Consider the following 22,431-nt stretch of genomic DNA (forward strand, 5'->3'; position numbering starts at 1 on the left):
ATCTCATCTCACATAATGGATCCGAGAGGCATGCTGATCTGAAAGGCTTGGGGTACGTTTGTTCATAGCTAATTGTATCACACTTTGCCTAACATTAGAGAGTATTTGTTTGAGATTATAATATGTCTAAATTATATAATCCAACAACTTTTGAACTATTTATAATATCAAACAAATACTCTTTTAATCGTCCGAATCGAAGAACTAACTTTAGATAGAAAAAGTTAGTCAATGTATGACAAGTTAGACAGCAAACCAAACAAACCATTGGTCTTTGATAACGACACAATTTCAACGTCTGCAACTAACAAAATGAGAGTATTCTTGTACGATGCAATGCAACGTTACTATTCTACTTTGGATTGTATTAAGGGAGTGTTTGGTTCTAACCTCCTAAACTTAATCACTTTTAGTCTCTAAAATACCAAACGGGTGATTAAAATAGGTCTTTCAAATATGATTTCTAAGGACGAAAATTTAGTCACTAAAGTTTAGGAGGGTGACTAAGGACCTGTTTAAAAGCAACCAGTTTTTTAAAAATGGTTTATAGAAATTGAGATAGTTCCAAACATACCAGTTTATGACTCAGTTTATATAAATTGGATGCCAGTTTCTTAAAAACTGATTAAAACTGAGAAGCTAGTCTCTTCTAATTAAAAGATAAAAACCAGCTTCTTAAAAACTAGATTTGCTTCCAAACAGGACCTAAAGGAACCAAACACCCCTTAACTATCACGAGTTAACACTGCTGAGGCAGCAAACACCGGCAGAACAGTGTGTAAAAAGAACAGACATCAGACTATAAACATGCAACTGGGAATATCAAATGCCAGCTTTTTCGATAAATACTGAGATATATTCCTTTGCAGAGCTATTGGGAATTGCACACTGTAATTTACTACTGCAGCTTTGCAGAGAGTAATTAAGATACTTTTGACGGCAAACATGCTGTAGCTTTAAGGGAGAAAGAAAGGGGGAAAAATCTAAAGCAACCTATGTGAAAATCCTCATGAAAGTCAGACACATCTCATGCAGGTTCATTGATCTCAGCATGTTTTTGACCCATCACGAAACTCTCATCCCCCACAAACTTCGACAGCGACGACCGGCAAGTTAAATGGAGTTCTGGTCATTTGAGCTACTGAGAAATCATCACCCCAGATTCTGTGAGTAGTACACTGGCGGGTGGTTCATGTAACCAGTTCGGGACTGGACGAAGAACGGATTCGGCATGTAAGGATTGGTTACTCCCGTTTGGCTTTCTTGACTTGATGGACTGACACCAGCCAATGCGCCAAAGTTTGCGTACACAGGCATGGATCCAGCAGCCCTCTCCCTTGGCAAGATTGGGATTTGCGGTGGAAGGCAGTAAAATGGACGTGGTGGCGTATTGTTTGGTATCGAGAGTGCGGGAGGTGGAGCAGGGGGGAAAAGCATGCTAGCTTGTGGCTCAGTTCTACTACGCTCAGGAGAGTCCTTGATCACAATCACTTCTTTCATCATGTAGGTTGGATGATGCATGGCAGGCATAATATTTCTGTAGGACTTCTGCTGGGAATGATGTTCAGGTTGCATCATGGAAACGCTGTGCAACGGAGGAGCAACAAGGCCGCTAGCTTGAACACTTGGTAGAGGAATCTGGTGACTGGCTGCGGTTGGTGGCATGCTGATAAATCCAGAATTACCGAGATGTTGGTAGCTTGGAGGCATAAAACCAACAGGTGCCTCGTAATTCCCTCTCAAGATGTAGTCTGAACTTGGTGCTTGAGGATGCACACTCTCTTCGTTGTTCATCACCATCAAATCCTTACCCATCAGCCTCAAGATAGGATTTGATGGCGAAGGAAGCTGAGTTTGTAATGAGGGGCTTATGCAATCTGTTGAGTAAGAAGGGAGGCTGACAGCAGATTCCGCTGCAACCTTAGCCGCTGAAAGATGTTCATGTGAATCTAAGCAGGGGTTGGGCTTTGCGCTGGTTCTTTGGTACATGCTGAAAGATGATGATGCCCTCGAACCAATGTGCAATTGCGGAACCTGCTTTCCAGTAAAATTCAGCGTTGGTCTGGCAACAACACTTTGATGAGACTCTCTGGAAATGTTCTCCTGGCAAGAACATCGAAAAGGCTTCTCTTTGGGAAGTTCACCTTCTCTGGCCATAGGTATTGACTTGGCTTCTTGATTCAAGCACCCAGTGATTTGCTCTTCAACAGTTCTACCAGTAGATGGGCCAGGTTCTTCATCGTTAATCCTTGAATCCTTCAAAGCAGCTGGAGGGGACATAGTTGAGGCAGTTGATACAGGAGAATCTAGTGAGTCCTGTCCGAGTGGCAGACCATGCTCTTGATTAAAGTTTTCTCCATTTGATGTTATTGATGAGTTATCCTGAGGACCTCCAGGACCCATGTCCCTGTTACTAACTAAGCAGGGACTAGATTCCTTTGTTGAAGTCGGATCCATCTGCCATTCATCCATTTCATTATTGGTAGCACAGTTGGATTCATGCCCATGTGCTAATTTCTCACTGGAGTTTGGATCCTCCACAGCTACACTATAGCCTTCAACTAAAACATCATCATCTGTTGTTCTGTTATTTTCAGGACTCAGAGAAACATCACTTATTTGGTTGCAACAGTCAGCAGGATCACTTCTGGATACAGAATCATATGGCACATCAGTTTCAGCATCTTCACCTTCACAATCCATTTGTGTACCCTCTGTTTCCTGTGCAACATCATATTGATCATTCTGTTGTCCTGATACTGTCATGTCACTTGCAAGAGAGAAGTCATTATCTGCAGTATCCTCTTCAGTATGCTTCAAAAACTTCTTGGGAACCTCATTACTAGTAATCCGGAATTTCTTATTTACATGTCTGGTATCAAGTTCACGCTCTTCACCAAAACCATGAACTACTCTAGTACTAAAAGGTGAAAATGCACGCTTGCCGGTCCTCAACAGAGATCGATGCTTCCGGATCTTCTTTGAGGTAGATGCTAACCTGTTTGATCCATTGCTTGGCCCTGCAGTGAAGGAAAGAGTCCTAGTTTCAGATCTTTTCACTGAAGTGGGATTCCTCACTATATTGTAATTATCTAATTTGGTAGCTTCTCTCCTCCCAATCTCCTTAATTTTTCTCTTTGCAAGAGCAGCAGCTGATCTAGGTGTTTTTGGCATGACACTGCTCTGAAGACGGTGAGTTTTTGAAGACCATGTAGGAATCGATCTAAGCACTTTTGAAGGACCATTGCTCTGCTCAACACCAATGGCTTCTGAAGTTGTGGCCATGTATTCTGGTGACTCCGAAGAAAACGCCCCAGCAGGACTTTCTGGAACTTGAGAATCATTAAAGCCAAGCATGTTGTTCCTATCCGATTTCTGTGCTCCAGGTATCACTTTATCAAATGCTTTACCACTATGGTTTCTGCTTAAACTCTTGGCGATATCTGAGCGTTTGGAGCACACCCACTGCTGCATAGTCCTGGAACAACAATTGCTGGTGCTTTCAAAAGGATTCCGCGCATGCCACTCCTCCTCGGAGGTTTCCTCGTTAATATCATCATGTGGATATGCTTGAACCTGTGTGTATCCCATAGAAATAAGTCAAAGGTGCAAAATTAAGGGATAAAACATTTTTTAAGGTCAACCACAGAACAAACTGTTATCATATGAGATGATCCTGACATCCACCAAAAAACATGGCAACTGTAAAACCTAGCGTAAACTAACCCATGGAAAACTAACACAGGTTCACAAAAATTAAATTTAAAGATTGTTCTCTCCAGGGCTTAAAAGTGTTTTTTTACTGTCATTGGGGGGAGAGAGGCCCCCCACCTGAATGGTAGGAAATCCTGGGAACGATAGGAATCAAACCTAAGACTGACCAGCTCGTACAGAGAGCTTTTACCACTGAGCTACGGCTCAGTTCCTAGGGCTTAAAAGTGTTTTTCGGTAAAATGCCATAATCACTGTTATCTTCTAGGAAACGAATGACTCAGCAATAATTAAGAAATGAGCTCTATATTTAATATACACAAGTTGCCTTTACCCTTGCATCTCCATAGAAGAACATTGATATGGTGATGAATATCAAGCATAAACTAACCCATGACTGCGAAACCTGACACAATTCAAGCCTAACATCTGATTATGGTCCACATTCATACTTTCACAAAGAAATAAGTTACAAAGCTAAACATAATCCAAGCTTAACATCTGTTCTTACAAATCTTTTATGACACATGGAGTTAAAATGATGTGTAGTACATAGCACATTCATTCATGAAACAAAAGCTGCATCAGTGCAGACATTATAAAGTGTGGTCTAAGGTCTGATAAATAATGGGTATGCTCTCCATGTACTAATGGTCCAAGATCGCATTACGCCAATCGATAAACACGGTACTGGAGTCACAGTGACAAATAACATGTAGAGTGAGTTAAAGACACTACCTGGGAGTTCAAAGGGCTTGTCTTGTTGTACTTCTTTCCATGCATCTTGAGCTTCTTATTCTTCAAAAGCTTTGACTTCAGCATCTTTTTGCTCATCAGTATACCTTTTCCAGTTCCATGCTTCGCAACTTTCCTCGAACCAAGGTCATCCCTCAACACCAAAGGTACATCATTACACTTGGACAAAATTCTAATTTTTATGCCGTTAGAATCAACATAGACATCTCCTTCTCTTTCATCATCTCTTCTGTCAAATGATACCATTTCTGGGCTTCGGTTCTCAGTGCAAACCTCTCTGCTCACTGGAGACATAGACAACTCAACTGCCCAATTAGTGCCATTCCTCTGATCAAGATCCTCAAGTGTGCATGGAAGAGCAGTCTTGTATATGTCCACCATCAATCGCTTCTTCCTTGGCTTCACTTTAGGTTTCACAAGGACCGTTTCAACAAGCTCAGTATTAGACTCTGCAGAAAGGCACTGATCTATGTGGGCATTCAATGTGGTGTTTGAAGTCGAAGCAAATACTTTGCAAACAGGACAAGTCTTTGAAGCCATCGGATCTGAAACTGAGCTAGAGTTAGATGCTATATCCTCTGCTCGCCGAATATCCGTCGTGGCACCTAACTTGACTACAAATTTGCACTTCTTTTCAGATGGCTCGCATGATAAGTCAAGATTTCTCAACCGCCGCAAGGGCACATCAACCTCAATTTGCTGACTTGCTTTTGTACAGCTATTATCTTGTAGATCTATTGGTATAACCTCATCAGGATGATCTGATTCATTTGTACTTCCCACTTGGTTGATACCAGATTTCCCATCCTCTGGCGATGTGTATGGCAAAGGTCCAAGTGACTCATCTACTGGTTGGCATGACTGGAAGTTGATATTGCCTGTATACTCGTTTAAGGAACTAGCATCTCTATTCTTCACCAGACCAACACTATTGAGTTCTAAGCAAGCAGCAGATTGCTCAAAGTCAGTGGAAATATTTAATGGCTGTGACCGGATCAAATCGGGAGACTCAAATGGAGGCAATGGATCCTTCACACCGCGCTCTAGGCAAAGCTGCAATGAATGTGGATGGAAAGGCCAGCTTCTCTTGATGCCTTTGCTTCTTGAAGCAAACACATAATCTCTGGAAATAGGGGCAGAAATATGGACCCATTAGCATATGGTAATACGTGCCTAGATGACGAACGCTCAAGAATAGTGTTGCCAAATAGTGTCATTTAAACCCTCCACAATAGGTTGAAAAGAAGAGAGAGAGAAACAACATCAACGTGGACCTACTGAACATGCTGTCAGGATGAAAAACTGAAATCTCCAAAAATATGTGGCCTGCTTGTGTATCGCAGAACCACCACATATGGAAAAGAAAACATTAGTAGGCAGTGGACAAAATTCATCAGAGGAGCATCCTTTTATTTTCAGATTTTGGGGAAGAAAAGAGGCCACTTTTATATTAATCAACAGAAAAGTAAACTATACAAACAACCCCAGACAATAACACGGATTAACCCTGAAAGCAGCCATGCATACCCAATCCGACCCCTCAAAGCAGCAGCCAATAATTAGGGTGTTTGGATCCTCCGGACTAGAGTTTAGTCAAGTTTTGGATGTCAATTAGGACCATGAGCTAATTATAAAACTGATTGTATAAATTATGGCTAATTCGTGACACAAATCTATTAAGCCAAGTTAATCTATGATCAGCCCATGTTTCGCTACAGTAAACATGTTCTAATCATGGATTAATTAGACTCAATAGATTCGTCTACAGAATTAGCCACTACTTATGCAATCAGCTTTATAATTAGGTTCTGTCTAATCCTTCAAATCGACATCCGAAAAACCAAACTAAACTTTAGACGGGGGTATCCAAACACCCCCATAATCGACGCACCATAAAGACAGAGATCCAGCATCAAGAACTTAAACACCAAAAATAATCTATCTCCCAAGGTACTGAATCAAAGGTATATATATCTCTCTTTCACCTTATGGAGAACTTGGGATAAGGTTGGACCAGATCTCTGGGATCCTGGCTCGGCGGCCCCTCGGCCACGGAGGTTGCCGGATCAGTGCTCACACCCGGGCCAGTAGACTTGAAGGAACATGAGGGGCCTGAAGGCTGCTCACTGGATAACATCTGATGAACGCCTTCGCTGCTCGCCCCAGATCTGCTGCTGCTACAGTCGGCACTAAGAACCCAAGAGCTGTGAAGCAATTGGGTCTGCTCTTATCCTTACACTCCAGCATACCAAGTTGGTAAATTCAACAGGTGGAGTGCGAGAAACTTCGCTTCCTTGGCCGCCCACTATCTCAATTCTCATCAGGCACCTGCAGAAAGAAACCAAGGTACATATTATTTCATGTCCACACAACCAAACCAGCTGTTCTTTGGGAATATAATGGCATGATTTTATGCTGATCGATGCAGCAAGAGAGAGATAGATGCAGAGAGGAGAGGACAAGAGCGGAGGGAGCTGCCCTCGAAGTAGCACAAAAGCACATAAAATATCATCCCGGGGCAAGGTGGTGAACGGGCTAGTCTTGGAGCAGATTAAGGGGAAGTCTACACGGATCATGCAACTCTTGCAAAGGATTCGCAGAAAGGGAACAGCAGGAAGAAGACATGAACAGTTGCCAAGCACTGGAGGGTAGCTTGTATGGTAGTGCTTTCTTGATGGGGAAATAAATAGCAAAAGAAGAAAAGAGTAAAGGGAGCTTATTAACTAGAGATATGGCGAGAAACCAATAAAAAGTAAGGATTTTCTGTTGCTTCATCACTGGCCTAATCGGGGATTTATGTGGCTTGGATATGGACGACGAGGCATGGGAGGACGTACAGGAAGGAGTTCGAGAACGGGGGCCTAATCCGTACCAAATCTGGAAAAGGCAGATGCAGGGATCGGGAAACTTTGCCGGTAGCCAAGAACAACACAAGCAAGCACGAAAAGCAGCGGAGATCTAGCGCTCAGTCACAAGCAGTGAGAGAAGCACGCGAGAAATCCCAACTCCGCCTGAAGAGATCCATTCCGCAGACGCCAATCTTCCAGTTCCAGCGATGAGTCTCGTAAGGGGAAGCGACGCGCAAGAGCAGGGAAAAATCCAACAGAGCGGATTCAAGTCAAGCAAATCGAGAACCGCCTACGAAGTCACCGCACGTACTAACTCGGAGAACTCCGGCAGTTCTCTTACCTTTTCTTCACAGCCGCTCACCGAGCGGCGCCCGCGCGCGCGGGAGTGAGCATCCTGCCTGTAGATCCACGCAGCGAACAGGCGGGGAGGAGGGCGAGGGGCTCGGAGCTCTATGGTGGTGGTGGCTTCGATTTCTGGGGGCTGAAGCAGACGGAGAAGGGAGAAGAGAACAGGAGACGGGGGAGGGGAAGCGAGGCAAGGAAAAAGGGAAGAAATGTTTTTTTTTTGGCTTGCTATGTATTCCACCACCACTTTCTCTCTCTCGGCACCACGCTGTCTGTGTGCGAATAGCCGAATACTCTACTCGCTCGGTGGCAAGATAGATAACGCATTAGACGACGCATTATATTATATTTGATCATTTATTTTAGGGCCTATTTATTTAAGACTATAATCTATCCAAGTTTTAAATAAATTAGATTATATAATCTGATCATATCATATTATAATCCTACACAAACAAACAAACAGACTCTTAATCGGTTTTCTATAAATAATAAAGTAAATAAATCGTTATTAAAATATATCTAATAATAAATAATTAATATTTATATAACAATTTTAAAAAGGATGAACTATGTGTCTAAACGTTATAAAAAATATTGAGACAGAGAGTACTCCGAAATTGCTGCAGAAAAAAAAAAGATTAGAAGAGAGAAGGAAACGCCAACCACTCACACATAAAAGGCATCTGGTTCTCCACCAAGCCAAGCCAAAGGCGGGGCTGGCTAGCTGGCTGTACTCACTCGGTCACGCCTTGTGTTTCCAATTTATTCTGAAATATTTATAATTTATTTTAAAGCAAGTATATTTCTAGATATAAGACGATCTAGCTAGTTTTTTATATTTCTTATTTCTAAAGTGAATGGTTTTTTATAATTCTTTATTGAAACTTTAAAAGTGTATTTATTTTAGAACGGAACGAATACTGTTAGCTGCAGCCGTTCAAGAGGTGTATTTGCTTTTGAAGCGAGGAAAAAGAGGAGGCTCAGACTCATAGAGAGAGAAAGGGGAGCGCTGACGCAAGAAAATATGTGGGTTTTTTGTCGTATTCTACATTAACTATATTTATTTATATTTCGATCGTATTGAGTGCTCTTTCTCTCTCTTACCTTCTCTCTGTTGTCATCGATGGCCTTGTCTATATTTTCCACGCAACAATCGCTCTTCGCGAGGGTATATTTGGCCATTTCGAAAATTCTATTTTAAACCAACCACCACTATTCGATTTTGTTTTTTTACTACGAAATTAAGGGTCAAGATCCTTACAACGGAACTATTGATACTGCATAAATTTGCCATCTATCTGGCTTTAACGGGATTTTACACATTTTAGAAGTAATGAAAAAATGTTTCACTCCTTAAAATTTAATAACTATTTCATTAAACTAAAAAATACTAAACTAATGCCAAAGTTTTATATAAAATATAACACATCTTCTAGTTTTAATATAGAAATATAATGCAACGCTAGGACCTAGTTTTTGCCATCGAAAAAAATACAAGATGGCCTTAGAAATCACAAGTTGATAGTTCAATGCTAAGGACCCATAGTTTTAAAATTATGTAGCAAAAAATAAACTCGAACCAAAACTTCTCTTTTACTTTTAATACACTAAAGTGGTTGCTATTTATAATTGTGTAATCACTCCTCATGTTTATGGTTTTATAATGGACATAACTCTTTGTATAGACATTGAGGTACAGAGACACTTAGATGGAAGAGACCCGCTAATATGTCCATAATACCCACAACAATATGACATCAAGCTATTCCTCACTAAAGGACAAAACCTTATGCACTCCATGTAGGATTTGCAACTTGTACTTTTCTAGACAGTCCCTAAGGATCAGACCCATATCCAGAAAATATATTATAGAAAAGAGTTACATCCATGTTTACGATCGAAACCTCAGATGAAGCAAAATAATTTGAGTTCGTGTTTCCTAGTTAAATCCCTGTATAGTAATTGTTGTAGACTAGGCCGAGATAAAAAAAGTTCTGTTATAAGGATAGTTCTTTGACTCCTCATGAAGAATTCCCTCACTAGGAAACAATGATGGGCAAAAATTACCCCCATAAAGAACTAAATAGGGATAAAATTTGACTTGTTGGGCCTAAGAGGGTCAGGGACGGGGAGCACTACTCGTACCCATCCCTGTAGAGCCCATTTTGGTTAGTTCATCATGAACGCATTTGGTTGTCCAACTATTATAGAAATCCATTCGTTCATCCATTCCCTCAACCCCAAGAGAATTTTCATAGTCCATCCCTCGCCAATCCTAAGTCAAGACCCATTGGCCTATGCACCACCTTCAAGTTGGGAGTCCATAGCTCCCCCAACAATCCAAGCACCGCCTCCGCTAGAGGCCAAAGTGTTGCCTCTTCCCAATCAATGAAGCAACATCGCTCTCCCCTCATGTCTCCTACTAAAGCATCATCACTTGTCCCTCATATTTCCCATCGAAGCATCGTGTCTCATCAATGGTATTACCTATCATGCACTCATTGCTAAGAGCACAAATGCCTTCCAGGTGGATGTAGGATTGACTGACTGGCCCTAGATGCATGTGCCTCAAATGCACATGCATGCATCATAGATGTAGAGCACGAGCACCTTCTTGAGTTGAGCACAACATGGCTTCATTGGGGATGGGGAACCCATCAGATATGTAATCCTCATGCAGGGATGGGTATATGTAGGAACCCACCCAACAAGGTTTAATGAGGACAGAGATGGGGTGGGATTCCTTGATGTGGAATTCCTCATTGACATTCCTAGGCTAACATCAACATTTACTTTAACCTTCAAAAATGAAAAATCTAATGGTATGTTCAAGCAGGCCATAACATACCCTAGCCTAGCCCACAAATGATATACATACATAAGAGAAGAAAAGGAAAAACTAATCTTGCTAAGTCCCTTGCACTACTTTGAAGTTTGAGAACGATTGATAGCAATGGCACCTCATTGGTTCGATGCAATCTATCAACCTTTGTGTCAATCTTTGTTGTGAGGAAAATGGACCCCGAGCCATTTGGCTCAAAAGGTTTTGGTGTTTTATGATCAACATAACCTATGGACTAATGTGTTTGCTAGTGTTTATGATTGTAGTTCATAGGATGCTAAAGTGACTTGAACTAAGGCATTGAGGAAAGCAACACCTCAAAACGAGACATTATGAAGATCACAAGTGAATATCAACAAGTATCAAGCAAAGTCCAAGAAATAAATAAAAGTGTTGCCATTGGCGAATTGTCCGGTTGAGGACACCGGACTATCTGGTGCCACACGCCGGACTGTCCGGTGCACCAGGGAACTGTAGCCCAACGGCTAGTTCCTGGTAGCACTGGGGGAGAGAAGCCACCGGACTGTCTGGTGTAACACCCGGACTTTCCGGTGTGAAAGCCTGCGGCGCCAACGGTCACCAGCGGTGTCAGATCCAATGGCCAGGCGCACCGCACAGGGGCACCAGACTGTCCGGTGCCTCCACCGGACTGTCTGGTGTGCCGCTGAGAGCAGTAGCTTTTCTCCAATGGCTAGAATTGAGTTGGGGCCTATATATACTCCACCCAACCGCCCATTTCAAAGTGTGGGAGTCCAAGCAACATACCAAGGCAAAGTATAAACATTTCCAAGTGCTAATACACCCAAGTGCTTAATAGAATCATTCGGTGATTAGCGTAGGTGCTTTGCGAAGTGCTTAGGTTAGTTAGATCGCTTTAGCGCTTGCTCTAGGTGAATCCTAGTTAGTTGAGTGAGTTTAGAAAAAACACACAACCCCTCGACTCTTGCGTGAGCCGTTGTAATTGTACCGAGTGGGGCGAGAGTCTTGTGAGACCGTGAAAACCGCGTTTGTCTCACAACCGCCATAGTGTACAGGAGGGAACGAGGCTCGCGGCGTTTTCGGCCGGAAGCTCGATGGTGGATAGGGTCCGAGAGGATCCGAAAGCGGAGCACCACTTGCGCTTGGAGAAGGCCCGCGGCTCTCTACGGAGTTACTCGACCGTGGTGCTTGGCCCTCGCGTGGGCTACCCTTTGCGTAGGGGCACCATCGAGGATTAGTCGGGACCTTGCGTGGTTCCGGATACCTCGGTAAAAATACCAGCGTCATCCACGAGAGTTTGCATCTCTACCTTGCTCTTTAGATTCCACATTTATATTAAGTATTTAAGTTTCAATCTTGTCTTTTTGGTAGATTGTTTAGATTGAAAGTTAGCCTTTGCGGTAGAGATAGCAACACTTAGACAAAACCTAGTTTGCACATTATAGATTGTTTATTTGCATAGGTTTTTCTCTAGAGATTTATTTGTGGCCTAGTTTGGAGAAAGTTTTAGAAGTCCCAATTCACCCCCTCTTAGGCGTCATTGTTTCCTTCAATTGGTATCAGAGCCTGGTTTGGCTTATTTGAAACGCTTTAGGTTCACCGCTAAAAGAGTCGACGCCTTTTTAGAGAAAGGGGATGGATACCCATAGGCCACTACACTTCGATGACACTAACTTCCCATATTATAGTGCTAGAATGGCTTTTTACCTAGAGGCCATTGATCTAGGTGTTTGGAGAGTCACTTATGAAGGGATGAAACCACCCAAAAATCCCGAGAAACCCACCACGAGTGAGGAAAAAGTCATTTAAATGCTAGAGCCAAAAATTGCTTGTATGAATCTCATAGCATGGATATTTTTAATCAAGTGTTTACCTTAAAACTGCTAATGAGATTTGGCTAAAATTGCATGAACTCCATGACAACACATCCAATGTCCGTGAACAAAAACATTGTCTAGTCTTAAATAAGTGTAATTCGTTTGCTATGAAGGATAATGAGCTTGTTAGAGACATATATTCTCGTTTGAATCTAATCATCAATGAGCTCAATTCTATTGGCATTAATAAGCTAGGTGATGCGGACATTGTGAGAAAGATTATCTCCCTACTACCACAACAAAGATATGGGAGCATCATCACTATTCTTCACAACATGGAGGACTTGAGTACAATGACCCCGACCATTGTGATTGGGAAAATTGCGGCATTTGAGATGTCGCGAAAAATGGGTCGACAAGAGGAGCCAACTTCTTCAAGTCCATATGCTTTTGCATGTGATGAAATAAAAGGAAAAAAGGCTCCCACTTCAAGTTCCTCAAGTGAAGAAGAGGAGGAAGAAGAAGGTGATGATGATGAAGATAATCAACCATCAACATCATCCTCTAAGGACGAAGAAACAATCCGACGCGTCGGAATGGTAATGGGGATGATCCACAAGATTAATCTAATGGGTGTACCCCTGCATGTCGAGGATCTTCTCTTTAACATTGACAGGAAAAAGCAAAGAAAGAGAGGATGCTTCGCATGCGGGGAAAATGCCACTTTAGGGACAACTGTCCAAATATGGCCGAACCCACAAAAAGGGAGGAGCAAAGGCAAGGCGCTTACAAGTGTCAAAACTTGGGATGACTCTTCAAGCGAAGATGAACCTCCAAGGACGCGCGGCCACCATTCCTCATCATGGTCATCACGCAAGTGCCTTATGGCAAGAGGTAAAATGAGTATTCCATCCTCTAGTGATGATAGCGGTAGTGATGATGAAGGTGAGGGAAAGCCCTCCATAGATGAGCTTGCGGAAGCCATAAAATTTTTTCAGGATGTATGCACTAAGCAAAAGGCTCAACTTAAAACTTTGAAAAATAAGTTGATTAGCTCTCAAAATGATTATAAATGTTTGCTAGAAAAATTTGAAACATTTGCAAATTTGAATTGTGAGCTATCAACTAAAATTGAGCAATTAGAGTCTAGTGCTCCATCCTTAGCTACCAATGATGGCCTTATTAAAAAGAATGAAAAACTTAAGACTAAGTTAGCTAGCTCTCAAGAATCCATTGAAAATTTGCTAGGGAAAATGGAAATTCTTAGCATACATAATGATGAGCTAACTACTAAGCTAGAAAACATTGGTAGCACCCCAGGAGCATCTTTAGTTGAAATATCTAAAATTATTAAGAAAGATGCTTCTACTTCTTGTTTTGATTTAATTGATAATTCTAACCCCTGCAATCAAGCTCTTGTTAAGAATGTTGTTGTAGAAACATGTTCGAATGAGATTGCAATGAAGAATGAGCAATTAAAACAAGAGGTGGCTCGCCTTGGCAAGGCTTTGTATGACAAGAAATGCAAAGCCAAACAAATTCAACCTTCATAGGATAACACCGCTGCGGAAGTGAACAAGCCTCATAGGAACAGTGATTTGTAGGCTATGTCACAAAGAAGGCCACAAGTCTTTCCAATGCAAGGCGAAGACTGAGGATAAGCAAACACTCAAGCAAAAGTCAACAAGCAAAATCTCCAACACCTATGAAAGGGAAATGGGCTTAATCATTTCCTATAATTGATTTTGATGGTTGACGTCCATCACAAACCACGTGGACTAATTAGTTTGCCAAGATGTCCTTTATCTCAGGTGCGTAAGGTTCAACACAAACCAAGAAAGAAATTAAGTTGGGGACTCAAATAAATTTGGAGCAAAGGACTTGAGAGTATGCTGCCAATGGCGCACCGGATAGTGTCCGGTGCACCAGGCCGAGGTCCACTCGAACAGCTCACTCTCGGGTTTCTCTGGGGCGCGCTCCGCTATAATTCACCGGACTGTCCGGTGAGCCAACGGAGCAACGGTAACCTGGCGCCAATGGTCGACTGCAAAAGGGAACAGTGCAAATCAGAAGTTAGAGGAGACAATTAGAACACACTAGACATGTCCGGTGTGCCACCGGACCGTCCGGTGCAGCTAAAAGACAAAGGGTTCCAACGGTCGAGAGCTCCAAACCCCAATGGGCGCGCTGATGTGGCGCGCACCGGAGAGTGAACATTACCTGTCCGGTGCGCCACCGGACTGTCCGGTGTGCCCATCGCCAACAAAAATAGCCAATGAATAGGAAGTGGTTGGAGGCTATAAATACCCCCAACCACCTCCTTCAATGGCAACCGAGTTTTCTGAACTTCATATTCATTGCAAGAGCAAAAGCCAAACACTCCAAGACACATTCAAAGCATTCAATCCACTCCAAGCTCCTAAAATCAACTCTAGTGCTTAGAGACTTGTGAGAGGATTATTTGTGTTCTTTTGTTGCTCTTGTTGCTTGGGTAGCTTTCTCCTTCCCCATTCTTATTCTCATAAGTGCTTTGTAAAGCTAGCAAGAGACACCTAAGTGTGTGGTGATCCTTCTGGGGTCTTAGTGACCCAAGTGATTAAGGAGAAAGCTCATCCGGTCTAAGTGACCGTTTGAGGGATGGAAATGGTTGAGATAGACCCAGCCTTTGTGGCCTCCTCAACGGGGACTAGGTTCTTTGGAACCAAACCTCGGTAAAACAAATCACTGTGTTCACTTGCATTGATCTTCGCTTGATTTGTTTGCCCTCTTTCCTCTCTCTAAAGTTTCCTTGCTAATATTGATTTGAGTTTGCTCCCAAACATCATGCGCATCAACTGAGCAACTCATAGCAAGAGAAACAATCTTCTGCACTCGAATTTAATTCTAACGCTAACCCTGGCCTTAGTGTGTGTTTAAGTTTATAAAATTCAGGTTTTGCCTATTCACCCCCCTCTAGGCGACTATCAACCTACATCAACAAGGTGGACAAAAAGGCTGCTACACCATACTTGATCAAAAAGAAAAAGAATGGAAAGGTGATAGCAATCAAGGCCAACAAGCAAGCCAACAAAGAGAAAGGGACCAAACGTATCTGAGTGCCAAAAGAAATTATTTTAATCATGAAAAGCACCAAGAAGGTTTGGATCCCAAGAGGGAAGTGAGGAGTCTAAAGGATGGCGGGGAATTTGGAGACTTGGCAAAATTGGGATGTATATCATGGGATGCATCGTATTGGATCAAGTGTATTGCCAAGTGGGTAGTGAAAACGTTGGACCCAAATTCCCGACCTATGACTAAGGTAACTAGATTTGTTGTATTTCTTGTTTTTAGATATGTGTATCTATTTTCTTGTATCTAGTTTTTACCTTTCATACCTAGTGCTACAATTGGTATTTATTTTGATTAAAAATGCATGCATACTAGGTCAATCATATGGTAGGATTGCTCACTTTCAATTCATATTCTTGAGCAAACCTACATGGTTTAAAATGTTTAATTAAGCACAACACATATCTTATTCAATATTCCTAAAAAATGATACATCAATTAGTATTTTCATATACTACAAATGGTATAATACTTCAATTGGTGTCATTTAACTTATATGTGCCAAAGCTCGGATTACAGATAATCTGCCCCTCTTGATATCAAGTCAAAGTGCATGTCTCCCACAAGTATTCAAAACTTGTATGCACACTTTCAGGGGGAGGTTAGTCTATAATCTAAGTCTTTGAGACTAATACCTGTTTTGAAGGTTATTTCATGTAGTAGTCTCATTGAAGGAAAATGGAGTCCCCGGAGAAAGACAATAAGCTTCCACTGCAAATCTACAAGTATTCTTATGTCTCACAAGTCTACAATTGGTCTACAATTGCTATCTTTGAGACTACATTTGACATCATTTACATGTCTTCTCCAATATTTGATTAGACTATATTTCACATCCTATACTTCCCATGTTGCTATAAATGCATATGTTGTCAAATCATATATGTTACCTATGCATAAGGGAAGTTAGTCTAATCAAATCATGTCTTGCACCTCCATATTTCACATGCTTTTTTCTAAGTAGAAGATCTCGGTCAGGGGGAGTATTCCTTCGTCTCTAAAGGGGAGAAAATTCTTTCTAAGGGAGAAACTCGTTTAGGGGGGGTAATCTTTTAGAGCTTAAATTGATAAATCTTTTAAGCGGGCAAGTTTTATTTGCTTCCTACATGCTTTTAATGTCTTCCTTTTCAGTGGTTGATGCCAAAGGGGGAGAAGTTTTAGGGACCAAAGCAATGAAAATGATAACAAACACCAAACACCACCAAATTAAAATTTTTAATCTTGCAAGTGGTTTTGGTTCTTTGGTCTAAAATAGAAAGTAAGTGAATTATAGAGTTAGGGGGAGGCTTAAGTCCATAATCTTACTTTAAGGGGACAATCATGCATCCTAGCAAGTAGATTGCATATTTTCATTCAAAAGTTTGTTATATTTGCTTGCTTTGGTTGTGTTGTCATCAATCACCAAAAAGGGGAAGATTGTGAGGAAAATGAACCCCGGGTCGTTTGGCTCAAAAGGTTTTGGTGTTTGATGATTAATATAACCTATGGACTAATATGTTTGCTAGTTGTAAAGCCCAAAATTAGTATAAGAGAAAAATAATGAAACAAATAAATATATATTTATATGATAATGTTTTGGGACTATGAAACTTAAGGAGATTAATTGATCCTCTTTTTCCCTTTAGCAAGTTCAATTACTAGGATTATATTAGCCGAATAACAAAATAAATAAATACAGAAATGTGCACCTCATAATGAAATTCTTGTATTTGTATTCAAATTTATGAAACAAGTTTGAGTTTAAAGATAGAATTTGTGAATAAAAGGGGAATAGAAAAGGAAAGGATGGGGATTTTAAGGAAACCATTTATTACTCCCATAAATACATAACAAGGAAAATAATAAATAATAATATTGGAAACAATAGAGGTTATATTCACAATAGTGGTAATTTGGACACTTGGAAATTTGAAGTTCAAACATGAATTTGAATTGAGTTGGAATTTGAAATAGAAAAGAAAAGAGAGAAAAAAAGAAAAAGAAAATTGCAAATAATCTGGGTCTAATCCCACAATCCTGGCCCATTTCCCCACCACGGCTGCTCAGCGCAACTCCCGTGTGCCTACTCTCCGTCGCATCACTGCCACGCAGGCCCGATGCGCTGGGTCGCTGACTGTGGTCCAGTTCGTCGGATGCCGCTTCTCCAGCTGAAATCCGCGTCGCCAAAATCGCAATCTGGTCAAAATCCGATTTTGTAGCCGCGTGATCTCCGACTGTTTCGCTGGGGTCGTTGCAACAACCAACCGACCACCATGGGTCCAGGCGTATAAATCCTCACGCCTGCGCAGGGAATTCGTCGTCGGGAAAGAAGTAGGGGGGAGGGAGGAGATCCACCGCCGCCACTGGCGCTACTCGCCACGGCACCACTGGTACCCGATTGGGGAGCCAGAGACCTTCGCCAACACACGCCGCACATAACCGGGTGCTCGTCGTGCATGATTAGTGCGTGGGGCTCGGGTAATCGCTCACCGTCGTTGGACATCGCCGTCGAGCCGTACACTTTTGTGGCTAGCCTCCTCTGCCCTTCTATTCACTGGTATGAATCCCTCCCTAGCAATCAGCATGGCGTACTCTACACGTAGAACCTATTATTGCCGGGAATATGGCATCAATGTCTCGGGTGACTGCGCGCCGGCAACAGGCGCCGCCGTGGGCAGTTCGCCCTACCGCGGCTCTGGTCTAGGGAAGATGGAGTGTGCGGGGTCGTTGATCAACAGATGGACGACGAGGATCAAGCATAGGGTACCTGTTTAGCTCAATGCTTTACGTGTCGTTGATCGGCCAACGTGCGGTCAAGATTAGATCATAACTTACTCCTTCGCCGATGTGATCCGGACCGTAGATCAGTAAATCAGGGCTTCTGTTAAATCACGCTGGCCAGCCTGGGCGTTTTTACATGAGTCCTCGCCTCCTCGGGTTCCATTGAAATCAACCCTCCATCCATATTGTGGCTGGGAATAGTGCGCATAAACCCTAGATTTTTACACAGAACACCCTGGGTGTTTTCAGAATTCTGTGCGAAGCCCAAATAGGATATTTGGTGTAATAAAATCAAATAGAAGATGAATTTTAATATGGAAACCTTCACAAAATTCATAACTTCTTTGGTTTAGCTCCTTTTTGATCCATTTCTGTTGCAATAAATTCATGATAATATTGTTTATCATCTAGTAACCTTATTTTAGTATGAAATATGTGGTCAAAATTTATGCGCTTGAATTGTTTTATATTTACCGCTTAAACCTTGAGAAAATCATATCTTTTAAACCGTAGCTCCGAATTTAGTGATTCTCGAGCCGATGATCTCGTTACGACGCGTAGAATTTTATCATGCAGTTTGTGCTTATGTTTGGTGTGATGTTATTTTTGCATATACCATGTTTGTTTGTATTACTACACATAGCAGTGAGGTCGCAAGAATCTGAAGATCATCCTTGTACCTGGAATCGCAAGTCCCAGACAAGTTGTACCCTTGATCACTCCTTTTTACCTAATAATGTTCAGGTTAATTTGATGGAACCTAATAGGTTTCTCTAGCATTGTTTATCCCTCACCTTGCAGACAGATAAATTGTTGGGTAGATTTTCTATTGCTCTACCTGATTTTGGGAAGCTACTGTTTCATTATGATCATGTTCTAATTATGTTGTTGTTTAATTATTGTTCATGATAAGATCATATTGTTAATTAGAACATGGAGAACCACTCGGAAAAACAGTGGTACCACAAGGGTGGTATGGGACGCCCTTGGCTGACTAATTAGGAAAGCTAGTGGATGACTACCTTACCTGAAAGGGGTAAGGGCAGTAGGGGAGTGGTCAGTGTAGGGAGGTCCTTGGATTGATTTTGTTGCGATAGCGGTCAGGCGAGGGATGCTGTGATGAGTTCGTGAGTGGTCTAGGCCGTCGCCTTCTAGTCAACTTTGGGTTGCTGGATCGTTGTCTCCTTATAGTGTAATTATTTATTTATTTTGTACATAACTCCTATTATGTAGTAAATATGTGACATTTGTTTCTGTACCATGATTCATCATATGTGTGAGACGTGGTCCCAGCACACCTGGTGATTATGTTCGCGTCCGAGTCTTGGTGCCCCGAAACCCAGGTGTGACACTAATGTTTATGATTGTAATTCACAGGATGCTAAAGTGACTTGGACTACGGCATTGAGAAAAGCAACACCTCAAAAGAAGACATTTCGAATATCACAAGTAAAGATCAACAAGTATCAAGCAAAGTTCAAGAAACGAAGAAAAGTGTTGTCATTGGCGGACTGTCCGGTAGCACACCAGACTGTCTAGTGCCACACGTCCGACTGTTCGGAGCACCAGGGAACTATAGCCAACATGGTGGCACTAGGGAGAGAAGCCACCAGACTGTCCGGTGTGACACCCAGACTGTCCGGTGTGAAATCCTGCAGTGCCAACGCACACCTGTAGTATCAGATCCAACGGCTAGGCGCACCGGACTGTCCGTTGTGCCGCAGAGAGCAGCAACTTTTCCCCAACGGCTAGAATTGAATTGGGGCCTATATATACTCCACCCAACCGGCCATTTCAAAGTGTGGGAGCCCAAGCAACATACCAAGGCATAATATAGACATTTCTAAGTGCTAATACACCCAAGTGATTAATAGAATCACTCGATAATTAGCGTAGGTGCTTTGCGAAGTGCTTAGGTTAGTTAGACCGCTTTAGAGCTTGCTCTAGGTGAATCCTAGTTATATTAAGTAAATTGTTTCTTTAGATTTCGCATTTATATTAAATATTTAAGTTTCAATCTTGTCTTTTTGGTAGATTGTTTAGATTGAAACTTAACCTTTGCTGTAGAGATACCAACACTTAGACAAAACATAGTTTGCACATTATAGATTGTTTATTTGCATAGGTTTTGCTCTAGGAATTATTTGTGGCCTAGTTTAGAGAAAGTTTTAGAAGTCCTAATTCACCCCCCTCTTAGGCGTCACTGTTTCCTTCATTTGTCCTTGGCCTTATGGTGAATACCATATTAATTATCTTCAACACCCTTAACAACTTAGGGCTTCCATGGCATGTTCCATAAGTTATGACCTAAGGCCTTGATTTATACTTGTCTATATAATTCGATGGTGCATCATATAGTTGGTGGTGTGTAATAATATATATGGTATCTGATCTAAAAATTTTCAAGGACATAGATATTCATTTATTATTGTGGTGATAGAATACTACGATGGGTCACTTCATGGCTAAGCATACAACCATCAATGCAATATCCAATATGAAAGTTAGACTTCATATATGAAATGGATGCTTAGTGTAGACTTAGTAGTATACCTCAATGTATCACATAGCCTTCATATAATTATTTGTATAGTATCTAATTACAACGCATAAGAGAATTAAAAGTTGTCCATCTACATTTGTTCAATAGTAGGCATATAATGAATTGCAATCCTTTGAAAGATGTAGAAAATGGTACATATTTATCGCCATGGTAGTACTCGTAGTAGATTATCTATGTGATGCTTTATCAATGGTTGAATATAGTTAATTATTTAATATCCTATTTAAATTATTTAGGGGAATGGATACTCATCTACCTTAGTTATTAACTATTTGTCACCATATGTGTTGTAAGGAAAATGGATCCTATGGCCCATTTAACTTTGGTTTTGGTGTTTTATGATGAATAAGGCTATTGGACTAATGTTTTTACTAGTATACAAGGCATAGTTTAAATGGGTGCAAGATGGACTTGGACTTATACAAGGTGGTGATCTAGATTATGAATATCTCAAATGATGCATTGGAAGCTATGTTGAAGACCCACAAAACATATAAAAATCCAAGGCACGACTTGGAACTAAACTAGATGCAAAATAGAAAAGAAATAAGTTAAAAATTTCAATGGGGCATTGGTCATAGCATCAGACTGGAAGCATAGAGCCATTGGATTATATGTTGGCTAACCCTAGCAGCAGCATCAGTAGGGCATTAGGCTATCGAGAATAGGAGCATCAAATAAATATCAAGGCAGACATTAGACCATACATCACCACTATTCACTATAGTGGTAATATCAGACTGAGAGGAAGGGTATCATTGAACAAATAGTGCATGATCTAATGAGTACTTAGAAAGGTTATAGAGAGGGGCTCTAGTATTAGCCAATGCATGGCATCGTACTAGACATCACAATAGATCCCACTGGTCGACAATAATCAGATTAATAGCTAGATTATCAGAGTGGTTTGATGACCTCCATCGGATGGTTTGATGGCTACTATATTTTGAGTTGGGGTTATATACCCCCCCTTGGCTAGCCAAATGAGGAGTGTGGAAGTTGAGCGAAGTCATGTGTGAGTTGAGGATCATCTCTAGTAGCTATAGACACCAAAGTGTTTAAAGAGTCACTCGATGATTAGCGTAGTTGATTTATGAAGTCCTAGGTTAGTTAGACTATAGATGTCACACCCGGTTTTGGAAGGCAAACCAAATGTAAACCATGTACGTGCCAGGATCAGAAATTCACATACACATCGATTACATAATTGGACATCATCACACATTTCTTAAAATAATAGCGGAAATCAGTACTTTATTACATCAAGATGTCCAAGACATCCACAAAGTCATTAATTTAAGACAAAATCAAAGTGCTGAACAAAACACAGTACGATAAGGCCTTCACAGGCAGCTGACTGGGGATTTGCCACTAAACTAATATAGAACTCATCGAAGTCCTGAAACTCCTGAAAGTCCTCCATGTTGCCTTCATCTTCTCCTGACCACTTGTTGTAATGGGACAACCTGGCGTTTGGTGTTTTAAGCAAGAGTGAGTACACATCAGCGTACTCAGCAAATGTCTCGTTTGGCTAAAGTGGACTAGCTATATGTGGGGTTGAGCTTAAAGCGGTTGCTTTTAGTTGGTCAAGTATTTATTACTAGTAGAGAGCCAAGTTTTAGCAAAAATCCCAAGCTATTAACCCGGATAGTACTTCCTCCAAGAGGAAATACCCAAAATCCACAGTTATAATCATCA

At 41.4% G+C, this 22,431-nt stretch overlaps 1 protein-coding gene across 1 annotated transcript; it reads right to left on the bottom strand.

Annotated features, from left to right (window-relative positions):
* Positions 1–804: 804 nt before the first annotated feature.
* Positions 805–7,967, bottom strand: LOC103641749 (hapless 8). The gene is made up of 4 exons (XM_008665080.3): positions 7,657–7,967; positions 6,453–6,795; positions 4,450–5,590; positions 805–3,576 (listed from the first exon to the last, which is right to left on the bottom strand). Exons 2-4 carry the CDS (start codon positions 6,602–6,604, stop codon positions 1,153–1,155), a joined length of 3,717 nt encoding a protein of 1,238 aa, XP_008663302.1. The 5' UTR covers positions 6,605–6,795; positions 7,657–7,967; the 3' UTR covers positions 805–1,152.
* Between the last annotated feature and the right edge of the window lie 14,464 nt (positions 7,968–22,431).

This window comes from Zea mays, chromosome 10, assembly GCF_902167145.1.
Source record: "Zea mays cultivar B73 chromosome 10, Zm-B73-REFERENCE-NAM-5.0, whole genome shotgun sequence".
Lineage (NCBI taxonomy): Eukaryota > Viridiplantae > Streptophyta > Magnoliopsida > Poales > Poaceae > Zea > Zea mays.